This window comes from Xenopus tropicalis, chromosome 2 (genome assembly GCF_000004195.4).
Source record: "Xenopus tropicalis strain Nigerian chromosome 2, UCB_Xtro_10.0, whole genome shotgun sequence".
Classification (NCBI taxonomy): Eukaryota; Metazoa; Chordata; class Amphibia; order Anura; family Pipidae; genus Xenopus; species Xenopus tropicalis.
In genome coordinates this window covers 152,534,757-152,550,202 of record NC_030678.2, presented here as the reverse complement: position 1 = coordinate 152,550,202, position 15,446 = coordinate 152,534,757, and the positions used below count along the sequence as shown (strand labels likewise).

The 15,446-nt window shown below is 38.8% G+C and overlaps 1 protein-coding gene across 8 annotated transcripts in view; it reads left to right on the top strand.

The window, feature by feature from the left end:
- nbea (neurobeachin) overlaps window positions 1-15,446 on the top strand; it is a 355,187-nt gene that overhangs the window by 80,140 nt on the left and 259,601 nt on the right. For all 8 annotated transcript variants that reach the window (XM_012957925.3, XM_002934020.5, XM_012957924.3 and 5 more), the window contains 5 exons: window positions 1,092-1,218; window positions 2,019-2,138; window positions 2,458-2,604; window positions 8,771-8,968; window positions 11,830-11,963. In XM_012957925.3, the coding sequence (XP_012813379.1) occupies window positions 1,092-1,218; window positions 2,019-2,138; window positions 2,458-2,604; window positions 8,771-8,968; window positions 11,830-11,963 (726 nt within the window). The remainder of the gene's footprint in view (window positions 1-1,091; window positions 1,219-2,018; window positions 2,139-2,457; window positions 2,605-8,770; window positions 8,969-11,829; window positions 11,964-15,446) is intronic.

Sequence of the window (15,446 nt, the reverse complement as noted above, 5' to 3'; positions counted from 1 at the left end):
ACCATACAAATTTAATTACAAAGACCTGTTGAAAAGTTAATCAGAATCTGTATCATACTAATAGCTAAAGGAGAAGGATTTCTGGTGTTTGCCACAAGTGTGATGTGTGCACCCATTTCTTTAGATGCAAGTGCCTATTGACGCATGGTGCTGAGGGAACTTTGGAGCTATGGCCTTGTCTGGAGGTGGCGGTAGTAGGTTTCCTCTGCGTCAGTTGGTGCTGCGCTCAATTCATAACTGGAGGCAGGGAGGATGGACTTATTAGTGTTGAGAAAACAACTATACAGTAGTGCAAAAAGCACATTTTGACGCAAATTGTGGTAAACGGGCATAAATGACCCATGAGGTATTTTGTCCGCTAGATTAAATCATAGGCAATGATTTGATAGAAAATATCCTTTCACAACAATGCATTGGTGTCGCTGCAAGTATGTCTGTAAAATGCGTAATGTGGGCAAGAAAATGGCCTGGATCCCTCTGCCTAACACCCACAGAACAGAATATTTAGGAATGAGTGTTTTAGTGGGATTCTACCAAGTGCCTGACTCAGTTAATAGGTGGGGCTAAAGGCAAGATAAACATTCTTAAGGTGAATAATCACTTTCTAATATAAAGATTAGCTCAGTTGCGCTAATTAATGAAACTTTTACTACTTGTTTCTGAGTAGAAAACAAAAGTAGAAAAGGGATGGTGGTGGTTATTAAAGCCTATAACTTAGCCACGTCTGTTTGTATTTAATGTGGGAACTCTCTTAAAAAAGGCAGTTAAAGACCTGTAGAAAGTTTACATGACTTGTCATTAAAAGACTTCAAGTCTTGTTCAGTTAAATAATAAATACCTACCTTTCAAGTTACATTTTTGATGCTGTTTATTCATTTAATTTGTCTAAATATTAGATCAAAGTATGGCCTTTAAAGGGTAATGAACTGTATGGGACTTTGTAAATGTTCTGTTAATCATATGAAGAGAAGCTACCATGTTCTTTACCCTGGCACTTGCTGTATGTAGAAGCCAGCATTCGTGCCACTCTTTGCTTTTGGCACACGTACGCCTCTGCTAGTTAATTGGTTCATGACTTTGTTCCCCTGCAGCTTTCGCACAAGCAAAGGTGTCGGATATTCTGCACATTTTGTTGGTAACTGCTTGATAGTGACATCTTTAAAATCAAAAGGCAAAGGTTTTCAGCACTGTGTGAAGTATGATTTCCAGCCCCGCAAGGTAAGTGACATTTGCATACATGTGCTTCGCAAAGGCCCAGAACTGAATTTGCTATTTATTTGCAACATGTGCTCTCTTGGGAGAGGGCTAAGATGTAGAAGCCTTGACTAGGGCAACACTAAAGATATGCAAGAATTATTAAAGAATCTTCCATTTATTTATTTTATTCTTCTTCTTTCTTCTTGTTCCACCTCCTCAGTGAGCAGCTATAGTCACTACCTGCAAATAGAGCCCTGTACTTACTGTCTGGGTCAAGGCAGATGATAGGTGCAGGGCTCCTTGTATGCCAGAGTGCCAGAGTATGCTGCGCCTTGTACCCCATGCACCAAAACGAGGTGTAAACATCAAATTGGTACAGTTCTTATTCAGATGATTGCAAGCAGGCAAATGCTTCTGAACAGGTGTAATTTTGCACCCATTTTATTGCCTAGTGACAATATATGAGACCTATAATCTTAAATTTAGATGCTTATCCATGATGGAAACTCAATATATAATATATCTGTAGTAATAAGTCAAATCAACTGGACTTGCTCTGTTTTTCTTAAAGATGTTTCGCCAGTCATCCATCTGACTTTCTCAATTCAGAATGACTTGTACAAAGATCTTTCTGGAATAAATACCTTTGTATTTGATCTTTATACAAGCCATTCTGAACTGAGAAAGACAGTCGGGTGACTGGCGAAATGTCTTCAAGAAAAACACAGCAAGCCCAGTTGATTTGACTTATTACTACAGATATACCATGACCTGGATGAGTGAGAATCTTCAGAAACTCAATAAATAATCTTCCTTTCCAGTGGTATATGATCAGCATTGTGCATATTTACAACCGCTGGCGAAATAGCGAGATACGATGCTATGTGAACGGGCAGCTGGTATCCTATGGAGACATGGCCTGGCATGTCAATACAAATGATGTGAGTTTTTTTCTGTTTTTATTTGCTTTTGTTGTGTGTGTTCTAAATATTTCCTGCAATGTTTACTAGAACCTGATATATAAAATTGGTGCTAATATTAGCTTTCTACACTAGTGTAAATGTTATGCACACGCTCCTGGAATATTTTAAGCAAATGTATGAAGTATGGCTTGTTAACACCTCTCTGATTATTGTATAAGTTATATGGACAAGTAAAGTATCATGGGAGGAAACATTGAAGTTACTTCTTTTACTTGATAGTACAAGACAACTTGTTTAGCTCCAATATACTATTTCTAATTTTGGCTTCTATTTGCAGAGTTACGACAAATGCTTCCTTGGTTCATCAGAGACTGCAGATGCCAATCGAGTGTTTTGTGGGCAGCTTGGAGCTGTGTATGTATTTATCGAGGCTCTGAACCCTGCACAGATCTTTGCCATACATCAGCTAGGGCCAGGCTATAAGGTAAGAGAGATCTCTGCTTGTGTTCCCCTGCCTACCTCTCTCCATGTATTCAGAGATAGAGGAAAAGGACACTACAGACTCATCATGCAAAATCTGTTTTGTACAGAACTCATGCAGACACAGTTCAATGACTGATTAAACTTGTGAATGCATTTTTGGATGTGTGACAAAATTTAAGGACCTTTGAAGATGTAGTTTAACAGAAATCCCTGTGTTGGACAAAATAATTGAAGAATGTCTAAAAGTGCATGAAAGCGGCTCTAAATGAGGGCTCATGTAGTTTTCTCTAGGGGTCAGTGGTGTAACTGTAGAGGAAGCAGACTGCATGGTTGTGGGGGGACAAGGGGGCGGGACCACAGGGTCTGCTTCCTATATAGTTGTAGAAACACTACCCGGCGGCCCACCCTGCTCTCGTCCCCTGCTTCTCAGCTGCTTTTCTACTAAAATTGAGCATCGCAAGCTGATGGTGAGTCAAGCGGTGTGGGCGCCAGGTACGGGATGTGGGTTGCTCTGTGCAAATTTTTGTTGGTGGGGGCTGTAACCCATAAAAACCAATCAACTGCCTGTCTGTATTAGTTTAGAGCACCCTACTATAAAATGTCTGTTTTACTTGAGTTATACTCCCTAGGTACCCGTCTGTTACTAAACACCCAGGGAAAATGCACACAAAGTAGATTTTAGTCAGTTTGCCTTCTTAAAATTCAGCACAGTGCTAGAAAAAACGCCCAGGGCACAAATCCAGTACAAGACAAGATGATGATCTTCATTAAAGGGGACCTGTCATCCTAAGAAATAATGACAAATTTATTTCCATTGTGTTTGTCAAGTAAAATAAACTTCACTTACACTTAAATTAAACAATATAAATCTTGTTTCCTTCAGTCTTGGAATTACACAATCACAGCAGGCAGGTGCCATTTTGTGGGCACTGTTATTACTAAGACAAACTTTGTATCACTCCAAAATCTTGTGTATATGACAGAATGGGGGACCTGATGCTCAAGCCCATGCACTGGCTACACAATAAGATGGTGAGGAGGGAGGGGGAAAGTAAGTGCTAAATTGAAAGTAAAAAGTAATTGTCTGCCCCACCTCTATGCCTAGAGGCATAGAGGCGGTACAAGCTATATATGATTGACAGCTGGGATTTTTAAATACCTTTATAATGGGTATGGATGTGTTAATAAAAAATGAATTTGTCTTTCATGTTTAATTTGAAAAGGACTTTTATTATACAGCTTTTCATGTCTGGGTGACAGGTACCCTTTAACACACATGGACTTTCAGGCACAAAGACGTAATATATCAATATACAATATGTCAGTGATAGTTCTCATCCAGGTCATGGTATATCTTTAATAATAAATCAAATCAACTGGACTTGCTTTGCTCTTTATTTTTTCTCTTGAAGATGTTTCGCTAGCTATCCGACTGGCTTTCTCCATTCAGAAATTGACAAATTCGTGAATTGGATGGATGACTAGTGAAACTTCTTCAAGAGAAAAAATCAACAAATCCAGTTGATTTGACTTATTACTAAAGATATATAAATATACAATCCTACTCTGTTCAGATACAGTGGTTGTGGAAGTGTGGGGGGTAGAATGTTTTTGTGGTAAAATGCAGCAAATTGCAATCTCTCCTTAGAGCCCACATATGAGAGTAAGAGAATGCATCATATTGGGGGCACCTCTGCTTGACTAATCAACATCTTGGAAATCTTTCTTTAGAGATCATTTTAATCAAGCAATGTCACCAAAGCAGATTGATACTGTGTCCATTAATGAGCATATTGGGGCAGTGTTGGTCATAAAGCTTTACATTAACAGCAGCGCTGCAGGTAGTGATTGTGATGCATGGACACGGGGACAGAGAGCCAGCAGCGGCAGAGACAGTGGAGTTAGCCATTTTTGTGCATGCCTGTGAGGTGAATTCAAACTGCTGTCACTTGTCATTTAAATTCACTGCCTTGGTTCCTACTTGAGGGGCCTGTAACACAATTCTATCAGAAGAGGGGTTAAGGCACGCGGAGACTGGTGTTAAAGAGATACACGAAAATATATAAATATCAATAAAAAGAGAACATTCATGGATATTTCATATTGCTGCTGCCAGAGGTGTTCTCTTTCTAATCAGTATACTGGGGGCAGATTCACAAATCAATTAATATGTAATAACATGTTTAATATTCATTATCAGTTCTTGGCTACATTAGGTGCTTCAGGTATTGTTACCAGTGAGCTCTGGCCCACGGTGTATAACGGCAGTGCTCAGCATAGGGGGCAAAATACAGCTGCTGCAAGGGGTTGCAAGTGCTGCATCATTTGGGAACTTAAACTGTCTCACAACAGTAAGTAAAATTCAGAAGGAGACCACTTATAGCTCCAGGGGTGGGCATTGCTAGATATTGGTGCCTGAGGAAGCAAAAACTTCCTGCCCTGGGCTGCCACACTACCTACCCTACCCTGTGGAGAGTCTGGCTGGTCCAGGGACTGAGAGGGACTGGGACTGTCCAGGGACTGTCTCTGCAGTAGTTAGAGCTGAACGTTTGAAGCTACATGCCCTCTATAGGAATAAATGTAAGTCGCTCCTGCAGGAGTGTAGAGAAAGTGTTGGCTTTTAGGGTGATGGCACAAGGGTGCACTGTTATGGACTTTTATACGTGTTTTAACTGTGGTGATTCCTGTTTGGCACAGTGAGGTGTCTTTTTTTTAGTCGACTGCGAGGAGCAAGATTTCTCCTGTGTGACACTGCCTTTAGTTGGTACAGCACCCAAGCCTTTAGGGTTTCTGTAGACACAATGATATATACTCAGGGATTTTAAACAAACCATACCACTTGCAAAGATCCTTTTCTTAATATAAGTTCATGTTTAACAGCAGAAGGTGTTCCAGTCTTCTAATTGCCACTATCTGCAAGGCTAGGCCAACACGCAGCCTCAGATGTACTGCTGTCAGAGATGCTGAGTATGAAATAAGGCAGCCCAGAAAACGGCACTCAGCTTTGACAAGACAACGCATATGGATCCCACTGCACCAAATTACTCACTATAATACACTCAGGCAGCAGGGATGGAATAAGCAGTGGAATGTGAAATTGTTCAGGCGTATGTATTAATAATGGAGATTAGCCTGAGAGCGCAGTAGAGACAGCAGAAGGCAAGCTGCCTGTTTGAGAAGTGGGTTACATATACAGTGTACAGAACACTGAGTGCTGCATACTGTATGGGTTAAGGTTTAGCCTTAAACTCTATGTTAGAGACACTCAAAAGTTCAATCACAAAACAGCAACATTCAGGTTTTCCAAACCAGGCCCAGACAGGCAAGCTGTGGATTCTGGCAAATGCCAGAGGGGCTGCTGTAAGATACCATAGACAGTCACTATTTATTGGGTTGGGGTGGGGGCGGGGGGGGGGGGCGGTTTGGGCTTATTTTGACTCCAAGTCCAGACCTGGTCAGAACAAAATGTACAAATTTAGATTAAGAGTATCCTAAGGCACTTGATAGGCTGAGGGACAGTGCATACATGTCCTTTAACGAAAGCCTTGTATTATATTATGGATTAGATTGTAATTACCCTTTGGAGAAAACCAAGAGCTGGTGTTTGCATTGCTTATATCTGATGGTAGAAATGAAATGTATGTGTTTGTAAGATACTTGGGCTCATTTACCAGGACTGGGTAAAGTTGCACGGGGGCAGTAACCCATAGCAACCCATCAGTAATTAGCTTAGTCAACTGCAAATAGAACACCAAAAGCAAAAATGTGATTAGTTTGTTACTGCCCCAGTGTTTTTTTTATACATGCATGGAATCCATTATCCAGAAAGTGCTCCAAATTATGGGAAGGCCAGTTCCAATAGAACACATTTTAATCAAGTAATTTTTTTTTTTAAATCATTCCAATAATTTCTCTTTTTAATAATAAAACAGTACCTTGTATCTGATCCCAGCTAAAATATAGTTAATCCTTAGTTTAAATAAAGCAGTCCTATTGAGTTTATTTAATATTTAAATTATTTTAAATTACAAATAGTTCCCTTATCCAAATAAGGGGTCTTTCCATAATTTAGGTCTCTGTGTTTGCTAAAGAAGAACAATAGGATTGCTTCTTCTCCAATAAGGATTAATTATATCTTAGTTGGGATCAAGTACAAAGTACTGTTTTATTATTAAAGGAAAAGGGAATCATTTTAACAGTGTGAATTATTTGATTAAAATGGAGCCTATGGGAGCTGGCCTTTCCATAATTCGGGGCTTTCTGGATAACAGGTTTACAGATAACTGATCGCATTTCAATATAGTGAATGTTAGTTCTGCTGTGAATGTTGCCTTGTAGCGCAGACATTGCAGAATGTCCTCTATTTGCAGATGAGTGTATAACAGACCCTTTTAGCAGTGAGCCAATTAATTAAACGTATTTGGTTAGCTAAAAGTATACTTAATGAAGCAGCCAGCGAATCAATAGAACTACATTCTTAACATGATTAAATGTGGCATTTGTGGTTCATTTGGCAAAAGACTAAAAGGAATGTCAAATGTTTGATGTCTTGTGCTCTTCTGAGCCTTATTTAAAATGTACTGAGCTACATATGGCTCAGGCTAAAATCTGAATAAAAAGTACCAACGTAGCTGGGCTAAGCAGTTTTATTCTAGTAGAATGCAATGCAAAAATACAATTTTGCTTATTAAAAATAATTCAATTCTTAGTAACATTCTAATATACAAATGTGTAAATCCTTTGTAAATCGAATTGAAAGCAATACTTGCCCCTTTCTGCACTGCTGGTTCTGTCTCTTGAACCAATGTAGGTGGTCACGCTCAAATGCTTCTTCACAGGTATGTTTTTGCCTTGCCATAGATTGTTTAAAAATCAGATCCTCCAGGGAAGAGAATAAAAAGGGACAGATACTGCTTTCAGTACCAGTTATATTTACAAACAAGTGAAAAAAGGTGAACGTTTGTTAAATTGTGTCATTTCCACCATTCTGCATCAAAATGTTTCTACATGTGACTTGAGCACTTTCATGGTGTCTGTTATTGTCTTTACGTAGCTGTCAGCTTCTTGCACCGTTTTACAGAAGCATGTCAGATGGCAATGACAGCTTGTTTTATGGAATTCTCTTATCAGTTCATGCTCGGACAATCTGACATTGTTGCTATGTAACAGTTTGCCATCAATCAGTTCTTGATACATATTCGGTTCTGTGACATTCTACCAGTTGGTTCCGATCAAAACTCTCAAAAGTGTCGGTTAGCCCTGACAGTGAATACTGTGGGTTTCATTCCACATTAGTGACCATATTATGGCGCTCTCAGTTTGCACCATTTTCATTAAAGGACAAATCAGCCTAAAATATATTTTTGTCTAATAAAAGAGAACATCATTCTAAGCAACTTTGCAATATACATTCATTAGAAATTTGCAATGGTTTTTAAATTATTTGTATATATATATAATTTCTATTAGAAGTAGTTTGTTAGTCCTGCCCTGGTGGCTCTAGCAGACTGACAGACTGACAGACCTGTATTGCTGGGAAAGCAAGACCTTTGCAACATTGTTTAAAAAGTAACAACCAGGAGTTCAGCAAATGCTGCTTTCAATAGCAATTACATTTACAAATAACTTTTGAAGCACTAAAATTTTTCAATAAATTCACATTGGTAAAATGCTTGGAATTATAGTTTCTTTTAGTAGGCAAAGCATTATTTTTGGGGTTGGCATAAAAAAAAATGTTTTAACGTAATTAAAATATAACGTACTGTTGCCCTATGCTGTTAAAACTGGTGTCTTCTGCTTCAGAAACCCTACTATATTTTATATAAATAAGTTCCTGTGTAGCCATGGGGGCAGCCATTCAAGCTGGAGAAAAGGCACAAGTTACATAAGCAGCATACAGTGGCGTTCTACAGAGCTTATCTGTTATCTGCTATGTAACCCGTGCCATTAAGCCTGCTGCCATTGTGTAGCCAAGGTGAGCAACATGTTGCACATGAGGCACTGGTTGGGGATCTCTGCCATAGACAGTCATTATTTATTGGGCTGCTGGGGGCTGATTGGGCCTCTGCGTATATGAAATGTAAGGGCCTATTTTGCTTTCCCATCTGGGCCTGCTTTATAACCCCTGTAGAATGCATTTCTATATCATGTTATCTCTCTTTCCACAGAGTACTTTTAAATTTAAGTCCGAGAGTGATATCCATCTTGCCGAACACCACAAACAAGTTCTGTACGATGGGAAGCTAGCAAGCAGTATAGCCTTTACCTACAACGCAAAGGCAACAGATGCACAGCTTTGCCTCGAATCCTCACCAAAGGAAAATGCATCTATTTTTGTGCATTCACCCCATGCATTAATGCTCCAGGTAAGCCTTTAATGATCCATGCTCACAGCTTGCCCACTCAGAGTAGACATGTTTATAACTTGTTGTGGGTATCTTTGGGCAATCCAGTGGGTATGTGTTGATCTTTCTGTTGTGGTTTTTCTGGAAGTTGCCTAAAGTCCCAAGGCACAGGCCCCCAGCCTAATACAATACAGCATATATGTATATATGGCACACACCTTGCCATTCACCTCCTCTGTTTTTTTTTTTTTGTTTTCTTTAGTATACCTCTATTCTGCTGCTTTTTATCTAATGTGTTCTTTTAAATGCCTTTTTTCTTTTTATCCACTTTCATTTTATACTGTTTCTACTATGTTCTTATTTAATCTTCCTTTTCTCTTTTCCCTAATTGTTCTATTGCCTTTTCTTTCCTTCTTTCCTCTTTATACATTTCCCCCCTATTTGCTTTACATTGTGTGTCACCCCTGCCCGACCTTGCTAAAAACCACCCTATCTTTCTTTTTCAGTCTTTCCCACTCATCTTTCTCCACTCTTCCCTTCTTCTCTTCTCTGTTTTCTACAGCAGCACATTTCCATCTGTATGTACAGCAACCTTCTTTCTTCTTTTGTGTTGTGTGCTGCAGCTTAACTCCTGTCATTAAAGTGACTCTTTTGCTTGCTAGCTATTTACAGCACTTTATTTCTGGCAATAATAGAAAATGCTGGGGTTGGTTATATGGTGAGAATTATCAGCCTCAAAATGCTTACTCTGATTGTTGCCTTGCTGCTGCCAGACTTCAAACATTTAGGCCCCAACTGGTCAGAATGCCCCCTGCACATGCATTAATAGCTTAATGTTCTTTCACACATTGTGATAGGAGCTAACACATAGAACTTGACCTTACCGTAAGGGCATTTTAGAGCTTATTGCTTATTATACATAGAGCAGTTGTGCAGTCAAAGCAGATAGCCACTCTATAAAAGCAATAAACTGTGAGAAAACTGTTTTATCCATTATTGCCTTATATATTTAGCTTATACCTATGTGCATCTTATTTTTTTTTTTAACATAAGCAAATTTTGTTTAATTTATACAGAGAATTCATTCATTAAGAAAAACCAAAAAACATTGTTTTTCTGTTTTTGTTCTGCTTCCAAGTAAATAACTAAATTAATTTAACTAGCAATAATCTGCTTTGTATAAGCAAACCCCTGCCTTGACTCTTCTAATATGATTGTTTTGGTTTATAGATGAACAGAAATCTGATATGCAGGGGAGTTATCTAATTATCTACCATAAATGAAAGCTTCAGTTTCTGTGTTTGTCTTGTTTAGCTCAGAGAATAAATATATTTTTTAAACTAAAAAGCATGTTTAGCACAAGCCCTTTACATTGAACTCATGTTAAACAAGGGGGTATGCTGGTCATCTAAAAATCTAGACGGCTAAATTGTTATGAGTAAGAAGTGTATTTATAAGCACTTGGTTTTGTAAATTGCTTGAATCAGCAATGATTTGGCATTACTCAAATCCTCTGATGTTTAGAGGTTCAGTAGAAGTCAAAATATTCTAGAAACAAAAGAGAAAAAGAAGGCACTTCATGACTTAGTGGTGCATGACTTGGCATTTTTGAAGCTCATGTTTGAGTTGGATCATGTCAGAGGAAAAAGTCTTGCCATTCTGCATATAGAGAATTGACATTTAAAGAAACTGTAAGATAGTATTTATGAAATGATTCCTTCCTCAGAACATCCAATACAATGCCTGCACACAGCACTTGGTGCAATGTTTCTGCCTAAGGCTTATGGTACATACGGCATATAAAAAAAGCCAACAGAGAAGCATCTTGAGCCATGAGCCTTAGCCGGAGCAATCATTACTGCTGATGTGCATACGCAGGTATACTGATCTGGAGATGTGAGGGAACAGACTGGGACTCAATGGGGAGATGTGAATTATAATTTTCTAGGGAAAACCTTGTTTGAAAGAGACAAATCATTTTACCTGTGCCTCCGGCATCCAAACCTGCAGTATACAGGGCAGGGTTTTCTTCTGTTTAAATAAACTTTGTGCAGTATTGTCTAGGGACAAGCAAATGTCTGCCAAAGATGCATTCATTCCCAGTGGGGACTTGTGGCCCTGGGCAAGCCATTTAATCTTGTTGTACCTCAGGAAGCAAATTAAAATAGTAAGTACAGTAGTGCTGGCACTCATTCTGTAGAGCACAACATAATTAGTAACACCATAGGTCTAATATATGTGAGATTGCACTTACCTTAACTGGCACCCTGTGGCACCCTGAAGATACAGTCCATTTAATTTTGGCCCATTCATTGTGACTTCTTGAAGGTTTGTCCAGATTCCAGTATAATGACCTGTTATTCCTGTTGCAGTCTATACCTGTCATCTGGCTCCATCTCAACCCCTTTTTAGTGCTGATTTGCAGGATATCCTCAGGGATAGTTAGCTCTCAAGGATCAATAAGTAAATGAATCATTCTGTCAAATCTAAGTGTGGGGCTGATTGATCTATATAGGAATGTCTGAGGATCCTGTGAAAGCAGGCAGGGCTGACTAGGCAGAGTACCTGACCAAACTGGAGAAAAATATTTTCAAATGCAAAACCAGGGATGTCTAGCCCACAGGGTTCTAGTCATTCTCACCAAGCATCCCACTCGTAGTAGTTCCCCCTCACAATGTTAAAAGCAGATACATACACCCTTGTGTGAGCAGTTGTAAAAATGTTGACCCATCAATTTTTTTTTTTTTTTTCATTCTGGGGAAAGAATATAGTTTTTGTGCTTGAGAAACTCTTGGGGCCTGGCTGCTATAGCTGCTATCAGCTACTGTCTTTTATTAAATGCTATATTCCTTTTTTTTTATTTTTATAATAATATATTGTAGGACGTAAAAGCGATAGTAACCCACTCCATACACAGCGCCATTCATTCCATTGGAGGAATCCAGGTTCTCTTTCCACTCTTTGCGCAACTGGACAATCGACAACTGAATGACAGTCAAGTGGAAACCACCGTCTGGTGAGAACTTTCTCTTTAAATAATTAAATAATTATTGTTAATGTTAATAAGCAGTTTGTATTGAAAGTGACTATTATTTAGTGAATAATGTAACCCCCTATTGTAAAATATAAGGATATTATAAGGCACCCAGGAATTCCATGATCATATAAAGGCGCAAGGCTGAAGGCCTGAAGTGCTTTTATACAGGTCATGGAACTCTGAGGTGACTTCTAATATCCTTATATTTTACAATAGGGGGTACATTTTTTTATTATAATACACACATGTATTTCATGTGATAGAAATTACATCACTAAGCACTAAATATCACTGATGACATCACTAAGCACCGCTTATAAGCATATGATTTGCAGGATATACATCTTGTGTGTTAAATTCCACTATTGATGTTTGCTATGTAGCACTGATTGGTAGGGTATATATTTGTAAGTCACTTCAACTGAATTAATTTTCTTGGGAAATAGATTCCTTGTTCTGAGTATCAGACTGTTCAGACTATTTCTGATGCAAGAATATATCCACCCTATATTCCTCCCAATTCTACTAATATTCCAAACTGTGATAAATCAGGGTCACACGACTGACCTGCTATGGTCATGCCCATCTATACCATTCCTGCTCCTAGTTCAAATACAACAAGATATTTACTGCAGTGAGGCAACCTTAACTTGGCCATACACGGGCAGATTTCAGCTACTGATTTGAGTCCTTTAGACCGATTCGGGCCATCTCAACCAACATCTGGCCTAAAATTGAGCAGATCTCGATCGGGCAGGTTTCATTTTTCTGTCTGATTGGTGATTGCATCGGGCCAAGGGCTAAACAATAAATTTAGCCCGATGTCGGCCACCTAAGGTAGGCATATCAGAAGATCTGTTCATTTGGCAACCTTGCCAAACAAGTGGATTGCAACGTGTATGGCCACCTTCATTTGGCTTTGCCAAAGGCGTTTGGGGGGCTGTTAACCAACAATGTTTTACCCTCATTGGAATAGTGTATTCTGTGCATCTTTAACGCTAATGTGCAAAGTTAATTTTTATGCACCAATTAAATTAACTATTTTATTTTTTAATTAAATTAACTTTTTACCTTACATATTGGGACCTGCCGACGATTATTATAAAATACCCTCAGTCCCTTAGAACCTACCCATGTCTCGCTGTTCTAATTAGCGTTTCCATTTTACATGTATTTAACCTAACTATACATTTTAAAATCAATTTTAAATTATTTTTATTTGAAATATTTGGAAAGTAAATATTTAATGTTTATAAATAATAGCATTTCCACTCATTCTGATATGAGATTTGTAATTGGGAGTGAAATGATTTGCCCTTCTAATGCCTATACTTGTTTCCTTCATGATTGGACTGAAGTCTGATTTGTTTCTTCTGTGTGTTGTGCTTTAAATATCAATTTAAATGAAATATTGATGGAAATTGCTGGTAGAATAGATCTCTGCTGTATAGTTGATATTTTCTGAATAAGGGTAATTATTGAAGTAACAGTTACATGCCTCTGTGAGTGTATAAAGGTTGTGGCCTCTTCCCATATTCAAACTGGAAATTAGTGAGACAGCTACATAAAGGATCTCCTGTGTGGCAATAGTTTTGTGTTTCCTACCTGCCTTCAGATATGTCTTCATTATGCAGATGGGTTTCATTCAGAAGGCAGCTCAACCAACCTTAGCCCAAGTACTGCCGTTAAGAGGATTGTTTCTGTATTTACATTTTAGTCAAACACATAAACCTATTTCTGCAGGGACAGTAGACTTGGACCTTACCATAAGCCAGGCAAACACTGCGTTTTAGTTTTTCACATGCCAGTTTGCTGTTGTTGCTGGTCATCCTGAAAGCACTTACATCAATGCCTTTCCCATTATGACTCTTGCGCATTCACTTATTATATTGCAGTCACTCTGCATTCTTGGATGACAAGTCTGTATTCATGATAGGTAAGAAATAAGTAGTTTGTTCTCACAGTCATGATGTGGAAGTGTAGCGTCTGTTGTGGCAGTATTGCAAAGCAATAATAAAAGCTATTGTCCTTATGACATAGTCCTATTGCCACAACAAGTACAATGCAAGTGGAGCTTAACCCCTGTGTGTTTTTGCATTGTACCTGTTGTGCCGGCCAAAACTTTCTTGCATTGTGTATTTGAGGGTGCCGACCCTCTAGACTGAGCGCCAGGTCGGAAAAAGGGAGGTATGGGTGTGCTGGTAGAATTTGTTCTTGTCTAAGAGAGCCAGCATGTGGTCGTTGCTCTACTACAGCTTTCAACATACCCTCTGTTTGCTTATCTGACACGTTCAATATAAGCATGGAGTTCATGGTCTTTAAGTAAACAGGTCATGGTCAAATTGAATCCTGCGATTTGACAATAGGCCTGTGTTTGAGCCTTCGGTTTATGAATGGGAGCTGTAGCATGAAGCCAGCTTGCATGTGTGACATTCTGTGAGTGACAAATGGGATTTGTTATTGTAACCCAGACAATTTCTGAAGAGAATTCTCATACAGATAGAGTGCTTGCCAATGGATCAACCATTGTCTTGATTGGAAATCTACTATATTCAAACCAAATGTAGAATCCCTGTTATGCTCTAAAGCCCCCTTGGAAAGGTGTGCTTAAAGTTCCCCCAAAATAATCATCCTGTAAATTAGTAATATAACTTTAATTTAGGTATATAGGTTGTGGATTCTCCTTTGTTAAATATTTCCATGGAGCTGCCTAGTACAGCTGTGAGTCTTTATGAAGCAGTAGCACTGACCCTGAAGGTTACCTTCACCAGGGAGCCGCCGAGTTGCTATTCAGCACTGCCTCGTGCTCAACGGAAGCTTAGATTTTTCTCTGTAAAGGTTGAATTATAGTTAGAACTTGTGTAAATAAGTAATGTTGCCTTATTATCTGCATTTATTTAGCTAAATCAATGAATGATTGTTTCGCTTCTTGGAAGCTGTCAGATAATGTAGAATAATTGCTCTGATATAAACAGCTTATTTGATTTTTTTTTTTACGTGACACCTTCCTGGACCCCAGTTGCTCTGGAAATGTGATGAGATTGAATCTGCGGCTGTTATTATGGAAATATATTTCTCTGCCATGGCGTCCATCCTTTGCCCATTAACCGTGGGAGATTATTGAATAACCCTCTGGAGGAAAGAGCAATTTTCTTTCTGATCAGAAAATCCCGAGATCGAGCATCTGTTAGATTAATCAACCGGATCCATTATTCATTGTCAAAGTTTCCCGCTCCTTTCCTGAATCCTAGTCAGGGCAGCTACCCTGAAACTTGTCATGAAATGATTCTGTTTACCATGCAAACTGGGGGCTTCCAGCTTTGGTTAAACCATGTCTCCTAGTATGCAAACAAGGGCTTTGGAGACGCTGGTACAGTATTTATTTACCAGTGGCCAGAGAGTTGCTGGTTGCACATCCTTGAATGGCCCATTTATATTAAATTTACTCAAGTTATTTCTTAA